Raw genomic sequence first — 25,555 nt, 5'->3', positions numbered from 1 at the left:
AATAAGATTAAAAATACTTCTGCACCTCCCAGCCAATTTCCGACATGGAGAAGATGCCACCGAAAATCTGGCATTGGGAGATGCTATCATGGCAGGAACATGTGCACAAATCCCACGCATCATCTGCCGTGGGATTCTCCTGGCCTGCTCTGCTAAAAAATTAGCGCAGCGGGATGGGAGAATCGCGCCCCAGAATTTTTCATTTATCTCCGCTTCACAGTTGCAGTAAGAACAAGAAAGGTTCTTTAGATCAAGCAGACCCAAATCTCAACTCAGCTCACTGTTTGTCAACATCCAACAAGATGTACCACTGCAAAGATCATTTGCATAGAACTATTCTGTAGCTTACCGCAATGCCCATTGAAAGCTTGTGGCTTGACTACCTGGTTGCAGTGACTGCATACAACTAGGTAAAATTCATCATGGGCTGGACAGTGGCCAAACAAGTGCATATCTGTAACAGAAAGAATTTGTGTCATTGTGCTGCAGAGTTGTACATTCCAATATTACTGAGCATGCACAGTGGAAGACACAATAAAATGGATTTTAAAGTGTTTTGTAGAACTCTTGGTGTTTTAATAGGTACAGCAGTAATAATAGTTGAACCATTTTGACAGAGAATAGCAGGTAGTGCAGTGTGGTCAATGCAAGGTGTTGGGAGATGGGGAGAAAACAATCAATGTACTTACATTGGCCAAAGCTGAAACTGAACCGAGTAAAGGAATGGTAGAAATGTTTCATGGTGTGCTGTCCCCACAATGCACTATCCTTGAGTTTCTTGTACTCTATGAAGTTTTAAAGGTCCTACCGTGGGTGGTCAGTCTTCCTATTAGGAATTTATGTTTTATTTTTGTTAACACTACTGCAATCATAGGAGAGAATTTTAACTCCAAAAACTTTGGATTGGGGCTTGAAGCCTTGTTAAGTAGTATAAAGTCTGCATCCCAATATTAATGGCAGTGAAAGCGGTGCAGAAGACAAAGTGCTCCAAGAAAGTGGGTTGGTATTGAGAACATTATTATGAGAATGGGTGCCTAATTTTTATCCACTACTTGAAATTTATTGGGCTGAACGACTGCCTAGCCAAACCCCCCTCTCAAATTGAACCTCCTCTGACCCTTCAAATTTCTTCCCACCATTAGCACCCTGAGACATTCAAACATCCTTCCCCATGCCTGTGACCCTACTCCTCCCAATGAGACCTCCAACCTTCCCTCCCCTGCCCCACTTAAGGCACAGGTCTTCATACTGTCTTTCCATCAAGGACTCAGATCTCCCCCTTCTGAAATCTCTGATCGCTGCACCTCAGGCCTGTTACTCCATCTCGTCCCCATGGGCTGATCTGCCTATACATCCTACTACCAAGCTTCCCAAATGTGCCCCCCATCCATTGACAGATATCCCACCACTGAAGTCGCCAATCAATCTCCCAACCTTCCCATGTCCTACAGCTTCCTGTCATGGAAGTTTCCAAAATCCAACTGACCATCCCACAATGGAACACCAGGTCCTCCAACCACCACCCCCATCATATGACCCCTGACCTCCCCACATTGTCTGGAGAAGGAAGCATCAATCTCCCCCACAATAAAGGCGCGGCCTCAGCATCCTAGTGAAGCCTTCAATGACTCCTCTCCCTATCTCCCTCAGGACCTCCTTTTACCTTCCCCACCACCCTTCTCCTGCTCTACGATTTGACTGGTGAAAGACACTTCTCTTTGATGGCTTAAATGAAATTCTTTTGAACAGTCAAGACCCAGTCTCCTGGATGCAGGCCGAAGCACAAACTATCGACAACTATGTAAAATTATCCAATTTTGTACCAATTTCCCTCTAAAGTTTTGAAGATGCCTTCTGTTTTAGGTAAGAAAAATAGTTCAGTATAACTTTGAGTCAGATTAAAAGTTACTGTATTCTGCATCAAACCTAAATTCAACTTGAGCTTGGCTTTAAGCCCCACATTCTGTCATCACTTTCAATGCTTCTTCTAGCCTCCATGTGGAAACCTTCACACACACTTCTGTCATTTCCAAAATAAAGTACTCCAACACTCTCCAGGTTTGCCTCATGTAATTCAACCCACTTGAAACTCCAGCTATCCCAAATACTACAACATACATCTTGTTCCACACCCATTATCACATGGTTCATTATCAACCAAACATTAATGTTAAAGCTGTTGTCCTCATTGCTAATTCCTTCATTGCCTACCTACCCCGAATATACAATCTCTTCCGCTCTAAATCCACCAACATTCTTTTCCTCAACCTGCTATGCATCCCTATCCCTTCCTCCTTTCCAGCAACGATGGCAAGCTGATCAGTTGTATCTTTGCTTAGAACACATTCACCGAGCATATTCTACAGCTTCCACACATAAAGGACCTTTCATTTTGAAAAAATGTTTCACAGAAGGCAAAATCATGTAAACGGACAGCAAGCCATGAAGAAAATAGACAAGGTGGACAGAGACTTAGGTAAATTTAAATTAAGGTCTTCTCAGGACAGATGGGGTTGACAAGGTAAAGTTGTTTAGATGAGAGATTTCCACAATGTGGTTTTAGCAAAAGAAGGATAATGCATAATGGGTTGAAGTCAGAGGAAGTGTGCAGAAGGCCATTACAAAGATAGAGGGTCACAGCCAACCCTCACTCCACTTTCAAAAACCTACTCTAAGCCCAGGTAGTCTGGGGTTCTGAACAAGAGCAAAACTTCCTTGCATTGCTACTGGCAAATACTCAAGACAACTTCCCTGTCAATTTGAAAACTTTTTTTCCTCACTTCTTTGACAAAAACAAAGGCAAACATTTGTGGGAAAATTAAAATTCAAGACACTTGTCATGCATCCTAAGATTTATTGACAGGTGTGAATACCTTGGCAATGCAGAGGAACTGAATACAAAAGAACTTCATGCAACAGCAATATCTTGAAACCTAATGTTGTATCTGACTCCAACTAAGATGTAATATGGAATATTTGTTTTCAAATGCAAACAGAAGGCACTGAATGAAAGATACCAATCCCAAGCTTTTTTTGCATTATTCATGGACAAATAAGGAACAAACAGAAGCTGTTCTTTACCTTTTCTTTCACTTGGTAGAGGGAAATATAAAACTGATGACTCCCTTGTGCCCACACACTAATGGTCCATACAAATGTATTATATAACAGAGTCATTTATATGTAGGTTAAGAACAGCACACTAAACTTTGCATTTATATTAATAAATCAGTTGACATTACTGTCATCCAAGAAGAAGGAAAAAACAAGTCAAGAAGTGGTTTGGTAATGGTCCTCTGAAGAGAGACTGCAACATTTTATTCATACCACATTCATTCTTAGAGTCTCATGTATTTGTTTCTTGTCGGCACTGCTGCTCTGAATTCGGTGCCATGGTGTAAATGGAATGGATTCCAGAACATCAGCAGCCAACATAATTTAGTTTCGCATCCTTAAAACAATTAGTAACCTGGAAGCAATTGTTAAGTTTCCTGTACTTGGTCTACAAAGGCCTAAAACAATAGTGCGCATTTTTACCATGATACCCTAGTAACAAAGCCTCATTTCATTCACGCACTTTAATACATATGCCTCCATCGATCTTGCATTGCGCAATGAGACAGGGTTAATTCATAATTTCATAGTAAAGGCTCTTACAGGATAGATTGATCAATAAAATGACAGAATTTCACATTATGTTCAAGTGGCATACTTCAATCAAAAATGAAAGCCTTAAACTTAAACAGTGCCAATTACAGGGAGGTGGTGGCATAGTGGCATTGGCACAGAATTTACAAACCAGAGACCAAGAGTAATGCTCTGAGCATCCCAAAACCCATGGCAAGTGGTGAAATTTGAATTCAATAACTATCTGGAATTAAAGGTCGAAGTAGCTGCACAGCAGTTAGCACAGCTGCCACGCAGTGCCACGGATCCGGGTTCAATTCCAGCCTGAATGACTGTGTGTGGAGTCTGCACGTTCTCCCCGTGTCTGCGTGGGTTTCCTCCGAGTGCTCCGGTTTCCTCCCACGGTCCAAAGATGTGCATGTTAGGTGGATTGTCCCTTAGAGTCAGAGGGATCAGCACAGTAAGTGTGTGGGGTTACAGGGATAGGGCCTGGGAAGGATTGTTGTCGGTGCAGGCTTGGTGGGCTGAGCAGCCTCCTTCTGCACTATGGGGATTCTGTAATTTCCTGTGATTCTGTGACAACCATGAAAACATTGTCAATTGTCGTAAAAATCCAACTGGTTCACTAATGTCTTTTTGGGAAAGAAATCTGCCATCCTTACCTGGTCTGGCCAACATGTGGTTTATCCTTAAATGTGTTCTAAAATGGCCAAGCAGTCCAATCAGTTTGGGGCAATTAAGAATGGGCAACAAATCCTGACCAACATTCCATGAATTAATTTAAAAAATGTTACATTGGTTTGAGGGGTAAATTAGCTATGGTTGATTCACTTAATTAAAATAATTCTAAATTCTCAACACAACTTGATTCCATGGAGAAACGAAAACTCTAAAAAAAAATTAACTTAAAAGAATAGGCTATGGTTTTAAGATTTGTGGTAAGCCTGAAGATTGGTAGAGTTTTTAGAAACACAAAAAGAAAATATAAAACACTGATTAACAACAAAATGAAAATGAACCAGAAAGCAATATAAAAACAAGTATGTAAAAAGGGAGTAACAGAAATAAATGCCGGTCTCTTAGAGGATGAGGTGAGAGAAATTATAATGGAGAATGAGGAAATGGCAATTATTTTGCCTCTGTCTTCACAGTAGAAGACACAAAAAGCAAACCATAAATAGTGGAAAGATGTGGGTAATGGGAGTGAGGAATTTAAAAGTAATTAACATCAGTCAAAGAAAAGTACTGAAGAAATTACATTGGCTAAAAACCAGTCAATATCCAACATTCTAAGATTTTTAAAGAAACGGTTGCGGAAATAATGGTTCATTTGGTTGCGATCTTTCAAATTTCCCGAGCGGATTGGAAGGAAGTAAATGGAACACTGTTATTCAAGGAAGGAGTCTATTATGAAGACATTATAATGTTAACAAGGCATCTGAAAAATCATAATATGATTCAGCAGCCAACAACTTTTTAAAAAAGGGAAAGACGTAACTAAAGGGGAACCAATGGATGCAAGATTTACAAGAAGCATTCAATAAAGCATCACAAAAGAAATTTAGAACAACAACCTGTATTTATATAGCATCTTTAACGTAAGAAAATATCCCAAGGCATTTCACAGAAGTGTTATAAAGCAAATTTGACACTGAGCAACATAAGGCAATATGGTGGTACGTGAACAAGAGATTTGTTAAAATTTACATTTTTGACCAATGTCTTAAAGGAAGGGAGGTAGGTGGAGAGGTTTTGAAAGGGAATTTCAGAGTTTATGGCCAAGGCAGCTGAAGGCACTGCCAACTATTGTGCCAACAATTAATATCAGGGATGTTCAAGAGGCCAGAATTAGAGGTGTGCAGGTGTTAAATAGTCAGGATTATAAAAACAAAGAGGGGCAAGGACATGGAGGGATGTTAAAATCAGGGATGAGAATTTTAAAATCAAGGCAATCCTTAACCAGTAGCCAAATGTAGGTGAACAGGATTGTGTGTGTATATCAGGCTACATGCAGAGTTCTGGATGATTCCAAATTTATGGACAATAAAACATGGGAGACCACCCAAGAGTGATGAAAGGAACCAAAATACACTGCAGTTTGCTAATGATACAAAGCCTGGTGGGAAAGTAAACTGTAAGGAAGAGACAAAAAGCTGTAAGTTAAAATACAGTAAGAAGTCTCACAACATCAGGTTAAAGTCCAAAAGGTTTATTTGCTGGCAAATGCCACTAGCTTTCGGGGTTCTGCCTCTTCATCAGGTGAGTGAGGAGTTCTGATCACAAACAGGGCATATAAAGGCACACACTCAGTTTACAGAATACTGATTAGAATGCGAGTCTTTACAGCTAATCAAGTCTTAAAGGTGCAGACAATGTGAGTGGAGATAGCATTAAGCAAAGGTTAAAGAGATTTTAACCTCCACGTCAGTTAAAATACAGATAGGTTAAATAAGCGTACAATGAGGTGGCAGATTTAGCACAAGGTAGGGAAATGTGGGGTTATTCAACTTGATAAGAACAACAAAAAAAAGCCTTTTTAAAACATGGTGGAAAACTTTCATATGTTGATGTTCAAAAAGGTTTGGGTTTCTTCATACAAAGAAAGCAAATTAACATGCAGATATAGCATGAGGAAAGCAATGACATGTTGACCATTGTTGAAAGGGGGCTGCAGTACCAGAACAAGGAAACCTTATTACAGTTGTAAAGGGCTTTTGTGCGATCACACTTACATAGGATATGAAGTATAGCCATTTAGCCTAAGTGGTCCATGCTGGCATTTACGCTAATTCGAGCCTCCTGCCATCTTTCCTCAGTTAAAATCCTTCAGTACATCATTTTATTTTCTTCGTCCTCATATTCTTGTCTAAACTTCCCTTAAATGAAACTCTACTGTTCATTTCAATGACTCCTTGTATTCATGAATTCCATTCGTAAAGAATTTCTTTTGAAACCCTTATTGGATACCTTAGTGATCATCCCACATTGACAGCCTCTGGATTTGTTCTTCCTCATAAGTTGGAACACACTCCCTTGTATCCAATCTATCAGAACTTTTCAGAATTTTAAAGATCCATATTAGGTCATCCCTCATCCTTTTACAAGAGAAAAGAGATGCAACATGTTCATCCTTTACCTTTGCAGTATGTATACACACACATTTATGATACTATCCTTGCAAATCTTTCCTACATTCTCTCTAGTCTTCTATATCCTTTTTATAGTATGGTGACCAGAACTGGGGTACTGTGCAGCATTCTGGTGCACAATTTTACCTCGCTTGGGTGAGGCTTGTAAAATCCCTCCTGAGGCCAATAGAGAATTCCGTTCCCTAAGCCTTGCCCGTCTTGATTTCAGAGCGGGCGAGGCGGTAAACTTCCGGCCTTGGTGTCCTTATCTAAGGAAGGATATGCTTGGAATTGGTGCAGCAAAGCTTCTCTAGATCCATTCCTGAGATAAGAGGATAGTCCTACGAGAGGCCAAATAATTTGGGTCAACACTCTCTCGAGTTTAGGACAATAACAGTGATCTCATTAGAACGTATAAGATTTTCAGAGAGCTTGATACAGTAGCTGTTGAGAGACTGTTTCCCTGCAGTGGATAATCCAGAAGTCGGGGGCATTGGTTCAGGCTAACGGGCCAATCATTTCTGACCAAGTTGAGGAGCCATTTCTTCACTTAGATGGTTCTGAATCTTTAGAATTTTTAATCCCAAATGAGCTGTGGATGCCAAGTCGTTGAGTATATCCAAGGCAGAGGGAAATAGATTTTTGGACTCTAATGTAATTAAGGGATATAGGTATCAGGCAGAAAAAGGAGATTAATGTCAAAGACCAGTCGCTATGTTATTAAATGGTCTAGCATGGCCTCAGGGTCATATAGTCTACTCCTGCCTCGATTTCTTATGGTCTTAGAGAGTGCACATATTTCTGTAACATTTTTCCAATAATAAAATCCTGTTGACTTGACAGAGGAAGCATTAAAAAAAAATATGGAGTTTATCTTTAGGAAAGTGGAAGCAGCCAGCGAATAGATCAGTCACACATTGACTACAATTTCTATTGCAAAGCACTTAAATGAGAAATTATGAACTTTTCACACAAAAGGAAAATTATAAGTTACTAAAATTTAGAATTTATTTTTAAAAAATCAGATCGCCATGAAATACTGATATTAAAAAGGCCCTTTACCACTGCTAGCTAATTTGGACAAAACTGTGATATCTGGGCAACGCTGGCAATTTGTGGTACCAAATGCATTCTTATTGCACAGGACAATATTCAGCCAAGACAGTTCACTGAATATAGAACACCCTGACATTTATCCTACACCTAAGGCAAAGAAAGTCTACAAATCGGACAATATGAAGGTTTTATCCTTCTGTTTAATAAATGCATTTTTCCATCCACTCTGAAATGCAAAAGTCATTTATCCTTGGTGCTTGATTAATTTACAATTTGTAAGACATTGCACAACATTCTGTGCCAATGCACACACACAGATCTGTAAAGTCTTAGTTAAAAATTGTCATAGCTTTTGCAAAAAAATGCAAGGTTAATGATTGCCCATTAAGATGATAATGAGTGCCACTCTGCTATCATTCCACATTGTTGTGACACACAGTGTAAATAAGAGAAAAACTGAACACTGGATCTGAAATCAAGGCCAAAAGGTCTGGAAATACACAGATCAATAAACATGAGTGAAAATATAGCTTTTGCACAATACTAAAGGGATGTCTCCTGAGTCAATAGCAAAACACTCTCCTTTCAGATATGAAAACTGGTTTTGTTACAGAGTTTCTATATTTATTGTTTTAGGTAAATTACTTCTGGATTCCTTTTGAAATTCAAAAGATGAATAACAAGGTATGCACAGATCAGAGGGCAGTTAGTCCATCTCGCACACCCTCCAACTAAAGCTTGCACTCCCAACCCCTGCAACTGCTTCTTTAGAGTCACCACATTTTCAATACTACACTACTGAGAAGATTATTCCAAATATTAATCACTTCTCAATGAAAAAAAACAGAAAATGTCAGGAATGCTCACCCACAGAGCTATGAATAGAGTTTATGTTTCAGATCAGTGACTTTTTAATCACTGCTGGAACAATGTGAATCCTGAGCTTGCCTTTTAGTCAACTGCACTTACGCGGTCTCATCTTGCATTCATTGCTCTTCTTAAAATCATGGTCACAACTAGTCTTTTCTACTCTATTTAGTACCTTCATGGATCTTTGTAACATAAGAACTATTACTTGGCTGTTACCCAGAAGTTTGAACTAATGAAGCAAAACAGAAAGTGCTGGAAAATCTCAGCAGGTCTGACAACATCTATGGAGAGAGAATAGAGCCAACATTTTGAATTTGGATCATCTTTGGAGAGAGAAACAGAATTACAATTTCAAGTCACTGACCTGAAAAATAAATTCTCTCTCTCCACAGATGCTGCCTGGCTGCTGAGTACTTCCAGCATTTTCTGTTTTTATTTCAGATTTTCATCATCTGCACTATTTTGCTTTTGCATTAAATATATTTAACTTAGGCTCCCACATTTCATTGGAAAATGAGTTTTGGTATGGTTCACACAAAGTAAACTTGTGTTGCAGCTGTTATCATTTGTGCTGTTCTGCAGTCAGCAGTACGCAGTTTACTTTGGGTAAACCACCAGTGCCCTCTAAAATAAATCCCCTTTGAAAATGAACAAAAGGCATTTACATCAGCAGTTACCTCATCAGTGAAACACTTCAGTTTTCACTCAGACTTCATTAGTACAAATGTTTGGACAACCGCTAAGTGATAGTTCTTACATCACCAAGATCCATGATCAATTCATTTTTCCTTAATTCACCACAGTCTTTGCAGTGGTCACACAACATCCATTCACAGTGGTGTTGCAGAATATTGATCCAATTACAATTAAGGAACGATCACATGGGTCTCAATAAAACTGGTGGTGACGGTGGGAAACTTAAGAGTTAATCGTGTCCAGCTTTGGATTTGGGAACACCTCGAGTTAGACAGATTCCTGCAACAAAAGAATTCATAGGTGGCTTCAGCTGGCCTTCACCAAAGACATTCTTTGGAAAGGAGAAACTCCCTAACATGGTTGATTGCAAGATTGAACTGTGGATTCCACTTCAAACATTGCCCCTGAGATTTTTGGCGCAACTTGCAAGCTTTTTGATAAATTTGATCAAGCTGATTATGATTTTGAGGGTTTCTAATTTTTTTTTAATCTGGTATTACCACCATTTTGGATCCTTCTCATTGGCTAAATTCTTGTTTTACATGTCAAGTAGATCAGTAAAGCTTTGATACATCATCCTTGTGCTTCTTGCCAATAATTTTCATCATCCACACATCATATGCACTTGAGACAATTTATTTTGAAGTAAGAAAACTGATTACCACACAAAACAATTTACTATACATTAATAAGGAATTAAAAGGTGTATTTTCGTGATTTTTCGTAAGCAAATGTTTGTGGTGTTCACTATAAATACAAACTTTCATGTTTACTATTGTCACTATATCAGCTTTCTTGTTTTACAATCCATTATTATTCATTATTCTACCTTTAAACTAGTTTTCAGTTTTTCTGATCAACATGCTCAATAAATTGCTTATGTAAGCTTACTTAAGTTGCTGTATAAGCAAATCAATTGGCAACTTGGTCAAATTAAAAAAGATAAGTCATTGCTGCATCAGGCAGACTAGTCTTCTGAAAGTGTACTGACAAAATATTTTTCTACAAGCTTCAGTAATTCAATATTGTTCAGCCCATTCTCCCTCTCATAACCAGCCAACTAACTGCACTTCATTCACAAAAATGTCACTACAGCAGAGAACACCATTCAGTCCACCTTAACCATGCCAGTTCTTTGAAAAAAGCTATCCCATCAGTCCCACCTGCTTTTTCACCACAGCTTTGTGATTGTTTTCCTTTTTCAAGAAAATATCCAATTCCTTTTGAAAGTTACTAATCAATCTATTCCACTACTTTTTCATTCCAGATCATAACAACTTGCTGCATAAAATAAATTCTCAACTCCCATCTGGTTCTTTTGCCAATTGTCTTAAACCTGCGTCCTCTGATGACCAACCCACCCACACTCTTAACAAAACCCATTTTGAATCTGAATTCCTTTATTAAGTCTTTCACATAACCATTTCTGTTTTAAAGAGAACAATGGAAAGTCATCAGCCTAAAACATTAACTCTTTTTCTCTCTCCACAGATTGCGCGTGATCTGATGAGTGTTTCCAGCATTTTCTGTTTTTTTATATCTCAGTTTCTTCATTCTCTCTGTGCAACTGAAGCCCCCAGTACATAATATCATTCCACTCTGCAGCCTCTCCAATAACTTGAGTCTTGTTTTCTAAAATGCAATGTTCAGAACTGGACACAATACTCTCAGCTGATCGTAAAATTTAACACTAGTTCTTTTGCTTTTCTAGTCAGAAGTATCAACACTGTTAGTAATTTGTTAATCCACGTAGTTCCTTTCTGAATTGCTCCCTTACCTGCAATAGGATCGGGAGTTGGAGCTATGTGTTTTATAACCTTCAAAAACAAATGTAAATGACCAGATATCACATTCTCCTGACAAATATAGGAATCCATCTGTGAATGATTTATATTCATTAATGGAGGAAGTGATGTCAAAATCTTAAAGTAATACCAAAATAGAAGGCATGGTACGTAACTGATTAATAATAAATACCATATAAAAGATAATAACATGGTAAATAATTTTGTAGACTAAAGGAAGCTAGAAGGGGATATTGGTAATACAGCCAACAGGCAAAATGTGGTAAATGGAATTCAATGTCAAAGTAAGAGACAGTACAGATTCATTAGTAAGTCTGAAGTCAGAAAATATACATTTGAAAACTTTGAAAGGGTTAGTTTTGTCAGAGTAGAGGGATAATTTGACAGATTTGTTGGAATAAAGGACTTAGGAATTGATAGGCTATGGTTCACTAATGTCTTTTAGGGATGGAAATCTGCTATCCTTAGTCTAGTCTATATGTGACTCCAAACCCACAGCAATCTTAACTATCATCAAAAATGGCAGAGTCAGCCACTTGGCTAAAGGACACTTTGGGATAGACAACAATACTGGTCTTGTTACCCACACCCATATCTCATAGAAGAACAAATAAAAAGGCAAGGACCCATTTCATTTACCTTCTACCATCCTGATAGGTGAATGTTGTTATGATAACAAAACTACTGGTTAATCACAGCAATCAAATTCTACTAATTAGTCTATTACAGACTTTTAATTGGCATAAAGAAACCACCAGCGGTTCCTACTGGAAACTAGAGGAACAAAACCACCTTTTCCAACCAAGTATGCTGCGCTTACCAAGTGACATGCTGCAAATTATTCATATACTATTAACCCAGACTGTTTTCAATGGTTGATGGATCTGGAACTAGGGCATAAATGCAAGATTAAGTATAAAACCTTAGCAGGTAGGAGATATAGAAACTTAGACAGAGAGCAGGAGAAGCTGCCTATTCACAGGAAACTGAGACATGAATTGCACTACTGGAATTAATACAGATGATCAACATTTAAGAATAAGTTACACAAGTAATTGAAGGAAATGCAAGATAAAGGAATGGAGAAATAGGATGGACACCTGATCTGCAGTTTGGATTTCAAGCTACTGGGAGTCAGTTACTGGGAGATTTGCACATCATGATAGCATTACTACTGTTTACACACAGGGCAGAATTTAACGTCAATGGAGCCTGTCCTGGCAGTGGAATTGGGCGACATTGCTGATTGGGGCAGAAGCAGTAAGAAGTCTGACAACACCAGGTTTAAGTCCAACCGATTTATTTGATAGAAAACTCACAAGCTTTCGAGGTTAACCTCTTCGTCAGGTAAAGCTCTTCGTCATTCACCTGACGAAAAGGTTAAGCTCGAAAGCTTGTGAGTTTACTATCAAATAAATCGGTTGGACTTAAACCTGGTGTTGTCAAACTTCTTACTGTGTTTACCCCAGTCCAACACCGGCATCTCCACATCATGGGGCAGAAGCAGTCAGTCTAACACATGTACATGGCAACCAGCCAATAAACAAGTTGCAGATGCAGGGCTTAGCCTATGCAGTGTTTAGGGCATGCAGGGAGGCGTTGATCCAGCTGATATGAGAACAGGTGCTGGCACCATTTTTAAATGGCATGCACACTTGTCAGCAGTGCCTCCAAGCTTCCTGCATTATTATGGACGGCACGGTAGCACAGTGGTTAGCACTGCTGCTTCGCAGCTCCAGGAACCTGGGTTCGATTCCCGGCTTGGGTCACTGTCTGTGTGGAGTTTGCACATTCTCTTCGTGTCTGCGTGGGTTTCCTCCAGGTGCTCCAGTTTCCTCCCACAGTCCAAAGATGTGCGGGTTAGGTGGATTGGCCATGCTAAAATTGCCCCTTAGTGTCCGGAGATGTGTAGGTTAGAGGGATTAGTGGGCAAGATATGTAGGGATATAGGGATAAAGCCTGGATGGGATTGTGGTCGGTGCAGACTTGATGGCCCAAATGGCCTCTTTCTGTACTGTAGGGTTTCTGTGATTTCTATTATTATTGTGCCAGTCACTGCGAACCCACCCTCTTGCACAGACCAAAAGCCATCAGCTCCCTGATCAAAAGCCTTCATCTTCCCTGTTTCCAATGCACTGTCAACAAAGTGAGGAGGCTACCATAAAAAGGGGAATGCCATTGGACAGAGAAAGAGTAGCCCCATAGTTCAGCAATGCCTCTCTGCAGGTTGTCCTCGAGGCTGCATGGAAATAGCAGGTGTTGTTCCCTACGGGTGGCAAGTAGAGATCCTCCAGCCTGACCAAATAGACCTGGATGGTGATGGCAGTAGAGGTTAGCAGCCATAGGTCCTGCAGCACCCTTGGGCCCAGAGACGACCTCCACACTGCCAGAGTGAATGCAAATGAATGCTGAGCATGCGTTGTGGATTTTATGTGAGCAATACATGATGGGTTTCAATAGGGGAGGGGTAGGCTCGGGGTATTAAAGCTTTGTACGCCCCACTAACAGCTGCCTTGAGCAATGGTCACATATGCACAACAGTGATCTGCTTCTTGTCATCTCCCATGTCCAGTGAGAACAGACATATAATGGGGAAAAAGAAATGGCGGAGGAACTGAATAGGTACTGATTGTCGGGGTGTCAGCTGATCATTGTGTGGTGACTCGCTATTCTCTTCTGCCTGCAGGATAAGAGGGCCCGCAACAGAAGTGGGAAGGTCAAGACTAGTGGAAGTGCGCTGTACATCCAAACCCTGACACCTGCTGAGGAGACAGCTCTCAACCTGACCAGAGAACAAGGAGGCTGAGTTATAGCGAATACAAGATTAGAATGTATGAAGGCGTCGAGCTCCGTGTCCATTGTAATAAATGCAATATTAACTTCTGAGCAGACAACTCATAAAAAACACCACGTCACTGCAGAACCCTCTGGTTCCCCCTTCCAACTTTGTGAAAACAATGTTCACCAATACAAGATCGTTTATTTTTGTTTTGATGCAGCTTAATTCAGTAGATGTATTTCACATTGGGCTTCTATACAAATTGCTGTAACTCTACATTACAAATACTCTTTCAAAGTATATGAATTTGCTTAGAAATAAAACGTCTCAAACACAGATTTGAGTTAGAACCGAGACCGCGGTCATTTTATTGGCTTTAAAGTCTCTAAACTCTCTGCCTGCTCATTTTCTATAAAATAGCAATACATCTTCCAGACAGCTTCAGAAGCTGTCAGCGGTTGCCTTTCCAAATAATCAGGTCTTAATTTTATTCTCTACTAATGAGATTTTGAGAGACATTGAATATTTGCATATATATCAGGATTATTTGATTGTAGTTACTTTTATTGTGTTTTAGAATTATAGTAAAGATGTCAGCTCAAGTGGAATGATGCAGAACAATACTGAAGTTTCCTGCTGGTATCAGTTCAGACTAATTTAGTTAGAACATAGTGGACAATTTTGAGAACTCTATAAACTATAAAAACATTGGAAAGGGTGCAATGCAGGAGGTAAAGTTACAGTTATGAAGAGAAACTTGAGAATTGGTGCTTTTTCATTAGAACTCAGGAGGTTGAAGAGTGACCTGTTGGTCATACCAAGATGAAGAATTATGATATTAATAACAAGTGATTGTTTCTACTGGCTGGAAAGATAGTAATTAAAGGTACATTCACACACCGTCTTTAGTGCAGATGTGAAGTGGGTGAAATTTAATGGAGCTGGGGACCAAAGTGAGGGGTGATGGAGGAGGAGGGCATAGAATCGTGCTGGAAACACTTTTCTGGATGGCTGATGACAGGGACTCCGACCACATTATGCCAGCAGTAAGGCAGTGCGAGGCAGTAAGGCGACAATGCTACGTAAAGCGACAGGAGGTTGATTGAGCATGCTATCATCACGTTTGCATGCCACTGAATGAATTTCCATCTTACCTTGCAAATGAAATATGTGGTGCGCATTCACCACACAGGCTGTCAGATCCCTGAACATAAAAACGTATCAGTCTATAGGGGAGGGCCTCAGACTCTTAAGGAAAGGTCGGCCATTGTGGAGCTGTTTTCCATTGGAATGGAAACTTTCACTGAAACGGGAGAGAAGGTCAGCCAAAGCACCAAGCTGAGGGGCAGCTTAGAGGAGCAAAGGAACACGGTTGCAAAGCTAAGGGGCAGATCAGAGGGACACAGCTGCAGGCAACAGGTGTATTGACAAGGCCTGGAACCCACTGTGGAACCAGACAGGACCACATTGTAGAATCCTGAACGAGGTAAAGCAGTATGTTGGAAGGATACTCAGTAGGCCTCCTTCTTCTATTTTATGATTCTAACATTAAATACTAAAATTAAACCTTAATTTGGTTCAGGTATGTTAGGCAGGGACATTATCTCGCAAGACAGAAGTTCAATGAAATCAACTCAATGACATTAAACATGTATTCATTGAACCAGATTTGCATCTCATTTTCCCTGCTCTTCAAATAAATTACAACAGTGATTGCTAACTGTGCTAAGATGACACCTCCCTGGAGGTAATAATCACATTTTAATTTTTTTTGCAAAGATGTAAGATAAAAGCTAAACTAACGAAATTAAATGTTGGACAAAATGTAATCTCTCAGATGCAGCAACCGCCACTCTGATGGAGCCTCTGAAGTCTGTCTTTCACTGTCTGGAGTCTATACATGCTGTGCGGATAAAGCACAAGAGCTAATCTGTTATATTTATCGCTTAGTTCCGGTTTACCACAATTTAAAATGTTTGGAATGTTCTTTTTAATGGCACCGAGCACCTCAGAATGAAACATGATCTATATGGAAAATTTGAATACCATTGCACTTTGTGCAGGCCATTTTGAAATGTTATTTTAGGCATTTAATGAATAAAGCACGTTTGTGCAAAATAAAAAAAGCTCACTTGCGGATTACTTTTAACAGCCTAATGTATGGTTAACTTGAGTGCATTAGGCTGGATGTCCACATTGCAGGACTGAATGATGTAAGCTTCATACATCTGAGGAAAGTAATGGGGAATCATTTTGGTGCTTCTTTCCACATAAGGTTCACAATTGGCCCAGCATTTATGTTACCAATCTGCCATGTCCAATCCATGTTCCTGTGGAAAATTATAGTCACCATCATCTGTGCTGATCAAATGTCACCAACCGAGATGCTAACTCTGTTTCTCCACGAATACTGATGACTGCTCAGTGTTGCAGCATTTTCTGTTTTCATATCAGCCGCTCTTTATTGTTTTTGATTGTTTCTTTTGACAAATAGTACACACTGATTATTTTTGGGGGAGGGCGAGAGAGAGCGGGCAGAAGGAGAGAGACAGGTTAGCTGCAAATCACTTCAGAGAGAGGTCCTGATATCTTAAAAGGTGTTAAGCAAATTCAAATCTTTCTTTCTATTGGCATCCTTACTCCTCCAGATCATTCAGCCATTTCACAAGAATTTCTAATGTAATTTCTTAGTTAATGGATGGTACCCAAAAGGCAATGTCATTGACAAATTGTAAGCAAATTCCAACTACTTTACTTAAGTGTTGGAATGGCACTGACATAAATGAGAAATATGGATGGTGCCCTGAGAAAAATGTGATTGAGATCAAATGGGCTCACTTTGACATCAATTGTATATTAGGCATTGATGAGTGTTGTACTTCAAAGACATGCAGGGCTCTTCTCCAAAACCCGAGAAATAAGAGAATGTAACATGCAAAAAGTTTATATCATGCTGTAAACATGCTGTTGTAAAAGATTATGGCCCAAATTTTGCACTGCTATTGACAGTGAGGCTGTCAGCGCTCACCACTATCACACGGTAAATTTAACAACAACCTCTACTGTCCACACATGACAAATTGTAAGCAAATTCCAATTACTTTATTCAATGGCACTGTAGGAACGACACTGAGAAAAAACGAGAAATACAGAATTTGCAGTCGGAAATACCCTACTCTTCAGAGGGTGTGGCATTGTACCCTTCATTGACAAAATTTGGCACTGAAATCACTGTCACAGTGTGAATTTGAGATTCTTATCCATTCACTCCATGTTAAAGGTGACTAGAAAAGTCAGCATTATAGCCCAATTTTAGCTGCTTGCTAAATGAATATTATTGAATAGCCTCTTTGGCCCCCCCCCCCAAGAAATTACAAGTGTGCAGTCTCAGTCCCTCAAGAAAATTAATGATGCAGTATTTTTAATTTTTTTCTGTTTATTTATTTCCTTTAATTTCATCTGTATTTGCAATTTTTATTTTGCTTTCTACACATTATGTAGCTCCACATTATATTTCCTGGTTTGAATTCTGTGTAAAAAGTTACTGTGTTTACCCCAGTCCAATGGCGGCACATCCACATCTTGAATTCTGTGGCCAGGATTTTCCAGTCCTTCCTGCAGAGGGAATTGTCACAGGCAAGGTGAAAAATTAAACAGGTCTCTTGACTTCAGGTGGGAATATCCAGTCCCGCAGCAGGTGAGACCAAAAGATTCCATCTTGTGTGTCACAGAGAAATACCTCAACCTGACTGGTTGAAGAACCTCATGTGGTTTAAACTTTCAGAGATACCATAAGTCCTCTGTAGAGGATGTCACACTGAAACAAATGTTGGATAAGTAGAAACCTCCACTATAAATCCATGTAAAGTTTGTAGGCAGTTATATGGAAGTTCAACAATATAAAATCTGTGTAGCAGCTTGAACAGAAATTTAAAAAATTCATAACATGAAAGGATCAGTCATATGATGTCCACTTAGCACTTTGAATATTTTGAGAATTATAAAATTTTATATCACCCATCATGTCTGTGCTAGCCCTTTGAAAGAGGAGTCCCATTTAGATGCACAATCCTGCAAGTTTCTCATCCTTATGTGCCTGTCCAGCTCACTGTTAAATTTACTTATAGAATCAGTTCTGTTAGAAAAATTCCCACACCCGGTTGTGAAAGCGACACTGAGACTGGGATGCTTTTTATGGAGTTGTTTGTCGCAAAGTTTACCTCTCCACTCGACCACCCTCACACCCAGCGCTCACTGCTTCTTCTTTATATACACATGGCGTATAATTAACTAATCAACATTCAACACCTACCAACCTCATTACCCTAAACTCTTAGGTATTTAACACCCTATTTGATGCTAACAGATTCCCCTTTTTAAAAGTTAAATTGGTATGCAAACAAAAGCAATTCATAAAGAAACAAAATGATAATACGTTATCTAATTATACAATCAATTTTTAACATGTTCCATCTTTCCACCCCCGATTTTAAAAACAAAAAGAATTAATAAGGTTACAACTTGGAAATTCCTGTGTTTCTCATAATCCATTATAACACAGGGTGTCCCTCTTTGAGGATATCCAATAACTTCTTTGGATAAGCAGCTCCTTTTGTGAAACAATCTAACAACTGGTGACTTGCATCAACCCATTTTATCTTGGGAACTTCCTTCCTTTCCAACACCTCTTTTATACTTGTGAGATAATCCTCAACCTCTTTTCCATGACGCTCCTTGCCGAATGCACATTATCCCAGAGCAAACGGTTATCTAGATAGCATTCTAATGGCATATTTTCCCCAGTTTCCCGTATATAGGAGTTCCTTTAAAATACTCAATAAATACATCGCTATATCTGTCGCTTCTACGTGCACAATGTCTCCACAGTTAAGATGCTTTTAATTAACCTATGTTTTTCAACTCCCAGGCAAATGGGCAACATTTATCGTTTCTTCCCACTAAAAATATAATGAATTTTACTGCACTGGAATAACCATTGGGAAGATCAGCATGTGAGGCATCACTAAAAATGACTAATTTCGTCCCTTCAGGATCACCCAGGTCTGAAAATCTGAGCATACATTCTCTTAAACTTAATTTCTTGAATGGCTTATATGCTTTTAGCACTTCCCCAATGGTAGCATAATTTAGCACGGTACTGAATTCTAATATATATTAACACACATCTGGTCTAGTTTGTGCATAACCAGTTTAATTGGCCAACTAAGCTTCTTAATTGATCTGCTTCTTCTTTGGTTCCAGTGTCTTCCTTTTGGGAAAATCAGGCTCAATTCATCAGGATCCTATTAACATTCTCTAAGTAACACTGTTGAGTGAGCGCTATTCACAAGTTAGTTTATCTTTTATACAACTCTATATACTTAAAAACTCCAGAAGTCCAACTTCCAATCTTGAATTTCACTATTAAGGTATCTATCACTAATTTCTCAAATTCCACAAATTCCTCTCCCACCCGCCCTCCATCCTCCAAAAGCAAATCATCGTTATGAAAATACCTGCTAGTTTTTCTTCTTAATACCAATACAACATTGCTGGATCTGCTTTTAGCTGAATATAATCAGCTTTTAGTGAGATGGACCTACTGAAAAATACTATACCCTGGATGACTTGTTTGGCATGTAAACATACATGTTTGACCTCAATAATTTCCCTGCCATAACTTCAGCGTCTTTTAGAGGCTTTAAGAATACTTCTTTTTGAAATTGTTCCCCTTGCAGAAAGGCAGCTCCGACATCAATGGACTTACATTCCCATGAGAATGTTTTTAAAAGCACTAGGAAAATACTCAAACTTACTTTTCCTGTTGTTGGGGAATCTAATCTTCCTGGTTGCCCAGTTCTTCCTCAAATCCCCTTTGTACATATCATCTGGGAGTATTTTGTCTGTACACATCCATCAATGAGACAATGCTGGCAGCCCTTTGTCGGCTATTTCCATGTGAAAGCACGGTGGTTAGCACTGCTCCCTCACAGCGCCAGAGGCCCAGGTTCAATTCCAGTCTTGGGTGTCTGTGTGGAGTTTACATGTTCTCCCATGTCTGTATGAGTTTCCTCCAGGTACTACAGTTTCCTCTCACAGCATCAAGATGTGCAGGTTAGGTGGATTGGCCATGGTAAATTGCCCCTTAGTGTCCAAAGATGTGTAGGTTGAGAGATTAGTGGAATAAGTACACAGCAATGTGGGGATAGGGCGTGGCTGAGCCTGGGACGATACGTTATCGGAGTCAGTAGAGATTGGATAGGCTGAATGGCCTCTTTCTGTACAGTAGGGATTCTATGACTCTTTCCAATTATCAAGTTCTTTTTGTTTAGCCTCTTTACCAATTTATCATAGAATTGTCATTAGCCACCAGAGTTCTCTATCATAGGGGTTCATATTTCTTATGTCATTCTTCACCTACTCTTTGGTTCTTGCTCTTGTTTAACTCCAATCCCTACTAGATCTCCTGTCCCTTTATCTGGACTACTACTACTCAGCCTGTCCCTCCTGCAACCTGACTTCTTTTCATAAGTTCTTGATTGTTTTCCCCCCCATGGGTTGTGGCCACCACTACGCCGCTATCTGAACTTGCACTACTTTTCCTGGCTTTCCACATTTTTACTTCCTTCTATGTATCCATAGACCTGATATTCTGCCCCTCACCTTGTATATTCAGCCAGGTTTTGTATTTCCCTGTGGCTGTTCTTGTCAATCTTATTATGTTGGTTGATCATTGTGATAAATGACTCTATCTTGATCTTCACTATCGCATGGTCTACTCTCAGTTGGCCTCTTATCCGTCACAATCCATTGTTCGTACACATACAGCATGTAAGTGCGTGAAATGCAAGGTGCTCCATCAATGTGTGATCAGTGCCAGTAAACCACATGTTTCAACAGTCTGATTACCGTGTTGCTAAATTATCATCTTGTTATCAGTGCCTATAACTTTTTCTGGGCCTCTTCACTCTTTCTGCCCTTCTCTTCTATAATACACCCATGTCCCCAGAAAATTCATTTCTGAATCCCTAATTCAATACCTCAAAGTTTTCTTGATTTTTTCTGAACTCTCGCCTTAATAAATGCTCTCCTCCCTGAATGTATGGCATTCAAATGTTGTGCAAAAATTAAAACAATGCTAATTCCCTTCAAAGATTGGCGATAATCCCACATTATTGAAAGTATCTTCAAATTCCTGCCTAAATCGATTGGGGCTGTAGCCTACAATCATCTGAAGTGTGTTTTTAGCATGTACACAATATGTACTGCTGCCCACATTAGAGCAGTTGTCAAATTACAATTCTATTGATAACCTAAGATTTTTTGGAGCATTTGGTCAATCACAGCTTGATTTCTCTAACATATCCATTAAGAAAAAGGACTTTCTGCTGCTGTAAGCATTGCTAAGATATTCAAATTTTCACACATACTCCTAAATTCATCATTGGCAAATCTCTTCCATTGTCCATTAAGAATTTAATAGATGCTCCCAGCCCTATTCATATCCATCTTTCTATTATTTTATTGATATTTACTTTCTTCTTTCCTAAAAATTAGCATTGAAATACTGAATCCAGTCGCTTTATCTAAAAAAAACAAATTTTTTTTTCAATGCATACTTTGAGATGCATTGTTACAGTTTCATTAAGGTTATTTGTCAATGGAAGACTTATTACTGGTCACAATGCCATTCTCCTGTACTTGCTATCAATATCACATTTTTCTCTGATATCATCGATAAGTGTAGTGTATTCCTCATCCAGTACCCCTGCATCTTTTAACTGATACTTCAACCTATGGCCAAAGGGATGTGTAAATTGTCAATGTAGTTTTGTAATAATTTGCTTCTTCTCTTTCAAATCTCTATCCCCAGCTGTCATTAATACCTCTTTAATATACGTCTCAAGATGATAGGCCTTAAAGGAATACAATAACATCCCAACAGTGTAAATTGCAAATCTACAGATCTGCACAAGCAATCAAACTTCAACTGGTCCTTTACTATTAAGTAAATCTTCAATGGAAAAGGTACTTCACTCGATACCACTTTTGATAAAGTGATTTTCCACTGCTATTTTAGACGGCACAGTGATTAATACTGCTGCCTCACAGTGCCAGGGGCCCAGGTTTGATTCCAGGCTTGAGTGACTACCTGTGTGGCGTTTGCATGTTCCCCCTGTGGCTTGCCCATTGCGAACAAAGGCTGGGACATGCTGTTTGATGTTGTTGCTGTTGTTTACAATTTATATAGATGATTTGGAGTTGGGGATCGAGTGTAGCATGTCCAAGTTCGCAGATGATGCTAAGATGAGTGGTAGAGCAAAATGTGCAGAGGACACTAAGTCTGCAAAGAGGTATAGATAGTTTAGATGAGTAGGAAAGGGTCTGGCAGATGGAGCACAATGTTGATAAATGTAATATCATCCATTTTGGTCAAAATAGCAACAAAATAGACTATTATTTAAATGGTAAAAAAATTGCAGTATGATGTTGTGTAGAGGGACCTGGATGTCCTTGTACACAAATCACAAAAAGTTGGTTTACAGGTACAGTGGGTAATTAATAAGGCAAATGGAATTTTGTCCTTCAATTCTAGAGGGATGGAGTTTAAAAAACAGGAAGGTTATGGTACAGCTGTATAAAGCGCTAGTGAGGCCAGACCTAGTCCAGTTTTGGATATGTTGGCACTGAAGGGAGATTCACTAGGTCGATTCTGGAGTTGACAGGGTTGGCTTATGAGGGGAGACTGAGTAGACTGGGGCTATACTCATTGGAATTCAGAAGAATGAGGGGATTGTGTAGAAACATATATGATTATGAAGGGAATAGATAAGATAGAAGCAGGGAGGTTGTTTCCACTGGCGGGTGAAACTAGAACTAGGGAGCATAGCCTCAAAATAAGGGGGAGCAGATTTACGAGTGGATGAGGAAGAACTCCCCCCAAAGGGTTGTGAAACTGTGGAATTCCCTGCCCACTGAAGCAGTTGAGCACAAAGATGGATAGATTTTTCACAGGAAAGGAATTAAGGATAATGGTTAGCGGGCAGGTAAGTGGAGCTCAGTCCACAAAAAAATCAGCCATGATCTTATTGAATGGCGGAGCAGGCCTACTCCTGCTCTCACTTCTTATGTTCTTTGATACGATCTGCCAGTTTTTGGGATGTACAGCCTACATACCTAGAATCACACTGGCACTGAAATTCATATACCCATTTTTGTGATAGGCAGCACGTCTTTTTAATTTGACGGTAGTGAAAATGTATTAAGTTGCTTCTCAATACTTGAGTGCCTAATTACATTTTCAGTACTGGTCACAAACTCAATCTTGAATTGGCTGCAATTGTAATCAGACATAGACCAAAAGTCACTGTCCAACAACCACAGTAAGCTTTTCCACATAACTTAATCAGTATGAATCTATTGTGGGTTAATGTGTTTTTGAAATACCATTGCATTGTTTGGTTGGAGGTTTACTCAGGCTCTAGTACATCTGCCCATTCCTCAGCACTAACTTCACTGATCTCAATCAAATCAATGAGAGCTTGCTCACTGACAGGTGCAGAGTTGTGATCTCTTCAGGATGGCTCCTGTTTCCTTAACTTAAAGGCCGCTCTGAGCAATGCAGGAAAAAAATGATAAGTAGTTAGAAAAAGTTTATGTGCTTTTTCTATTGAATATTATGGTTTATTGGTTATAAAAATATTGCAGGTTGGAACTGTGTGACCTGACAGCAGTTGCTGCGAAGTCATGTGACAAAATCTCCAAGAACACAATCAAACCTAGAATAGTTCATAACAATTAAACCTTGCATTGCAGACAACCTTCAGATCTAAGTATTCAATCTGCAGTGCAAGAGAAACGCAATGCTTTCTCTAATGCTTGAAAATAAATATTGCAGCATAAAACCTCATTTCAAAGCATTTGATAGGGAAGAGAAATCTTGGAGTCTCACAAACCCTGAACCAAGAAGGAAGATACTATTACAACAGTTACTGTAAATGCATGTATTTCACTGGTACCATTTTATTGTTGGGAGTTCAAAAGCATGAAAAATCCATAATTCATGGAGTGCTTAAGAATCATATGGCTTCTCTTATGACTGGTATAGACCTAGATATCTTCCATGGCCACTTTAATATTGGGCAGTTCTGTGAAAGCCTTTTTCTTGCACCTTTTCTTTCTCACAGATGAACTTTCTCTTGGCTTCATAGTAGGTTTCTGAGGTCCTATGAAGTTCAGAGCAGGTTCTCCCTCCCTCTCCAGAAACACACCTATGGGGATTGTAATCTAACTCAATCTATCCTTTTAATCATGAGAATTGTCAGCTTTTCTGGAACAGCATTCTTGGGTGTATCTTGAGTTTGTCACTCAATGCATGTGTTGAAGATTGATGCATGGTGATTTAAATGTATATTGTGCCTTTAATTTAGTGGGCAGCGCATTGTATTGAACAGATGCTAGGGCTGGAATTGTACAGGCACGCCTGCCCCGATTGGGGGAGGGGGGGCAAAGCTTGGGAAACGGCATTTTCTGTCGGCCTCGGACAGGATCGTACAAACCTTGGGCAGACATGCCAGTAAAATTCTGCCAATGAGTGTTGAGGGAATTGACATTTTGAAGCTCCTTAAATCTAGCAAAGTAGTGAGGTTGTAGAATGTAGTACTGTGTTAGCTAACGATCCTGCCCTTGATGAAGGAGCATAGGAAGCATTCTCACTTTGTTGCATATGCAAAATATTCTTTAAAAAAAAGAAAGGAAACCAGATGTTCAATGTCTGTTGCATCCCCAACGAGGAGTCTGAGGCAAGTACGCATTTTCCAATCTGCAGTTCCTTGGTCAAAAGCAATTAAACTCCGAATAACCCAAGGCTTTGTTCAGGCATTGTGGTCTTAATTGGATACATTTCCACCTTGCAGCATATGTATTACATGGTACAACACCCTATTCTCATAAAAACAGCACATCATCTGACACAGTAGGACCAATGTCACTTAGTCCAGCAGTAAATACCACAAAAAACATGTAGCACCCACTTCATACCAGTTGCCTTTCATGTGTCACACTGCAAATAATGCAGAAATTAAAGGGTTCACTTTGAATATACAAAAGCCCCAAAACAACTGAAAATACCTCAAATAATAGAAGTCAAAAATCCTATAAACTGTGTTAGCAATCATTCTTAATATCAAGAACAGAAGTCAGCTTTCAAACAGTTTGAAAACCAATTAAACTTTGACTTGAGCTAGTGTTTACCAAGTACCTGAGGGGCATACTGGCTCTTTCTGGAAAACATCAAAACGAGAGACCATGCTGGAACAGCATATCTTTTTGTTATTTATGTACGGGATGTGGGCATCACTGGCTAGGCTAGTTTTTATTGTCGACAAAAACCATCCGATCTGCCACAAGATCGACACTGAAATGTCTACTAATATATTACAAATGGTCCAGTAAAATCATATAGATGTCTTAGTACATATGTCACATCATACAATGCGAGACAGTGGAAGGCACTCATTTCATGGAATTGCTTCTGGTCTAGACTCAGAAATTAACCACCATACTACAATCCACAAATTTCTCTCACAACAAGC

The 25,555-nt window shown here is 39.4% G+C and overlaps 1 protein-coding gene across 9 annotated transcripts in view; it reads right to left on the bottom strand.

Annotated features, from left to right (window-relative positions):
• Window positions 1-25,555, bottom strand: part of LOC145344036 (ataxin-7-like protein 1) — a 253,456-nt gene that overhangs the window by 191,149 nt on the left and 36,752 nt on the right. For 6 of the 9 annotated variants that reach the window (XM_080190772.1, XM_080190765.1, XM_080190766.1 and 3 more), the window contains one exon: window positions 350-454. The exons of the other annotated variants lie outside the window; for them this stretch is intronic. In XM_080190772.1, the coding sequence (XP_080046898.1) occupies window positions 350-454 (105 nt within the window). The remainder of the gene's footprint in view (window positions 1-349; window positions 455-25,555) is intronic. 9 annotated transcript variants of the gene reach the window in all.

The sequence above is a fragment of the Carcharhinus amblyrhynchos genome, chromosome 6, assembly GCF_965287045.1.
Source record: "Carcharhinus amblyrhynchos chromosome 6, sCarAmb.v2.hapA, whole genome shotgun sequence".
Lineage (NCBI taxonomy): Eukaryota > Metazoa > Chordata > Chondrichthyes > Carcharhiniformes > Carcharhinidae > Carcharhinus > Carcharhinus amblyrhynchos.
This window is presented reverse-complemented; position numbering and strand designations above follow the sequence as displayed.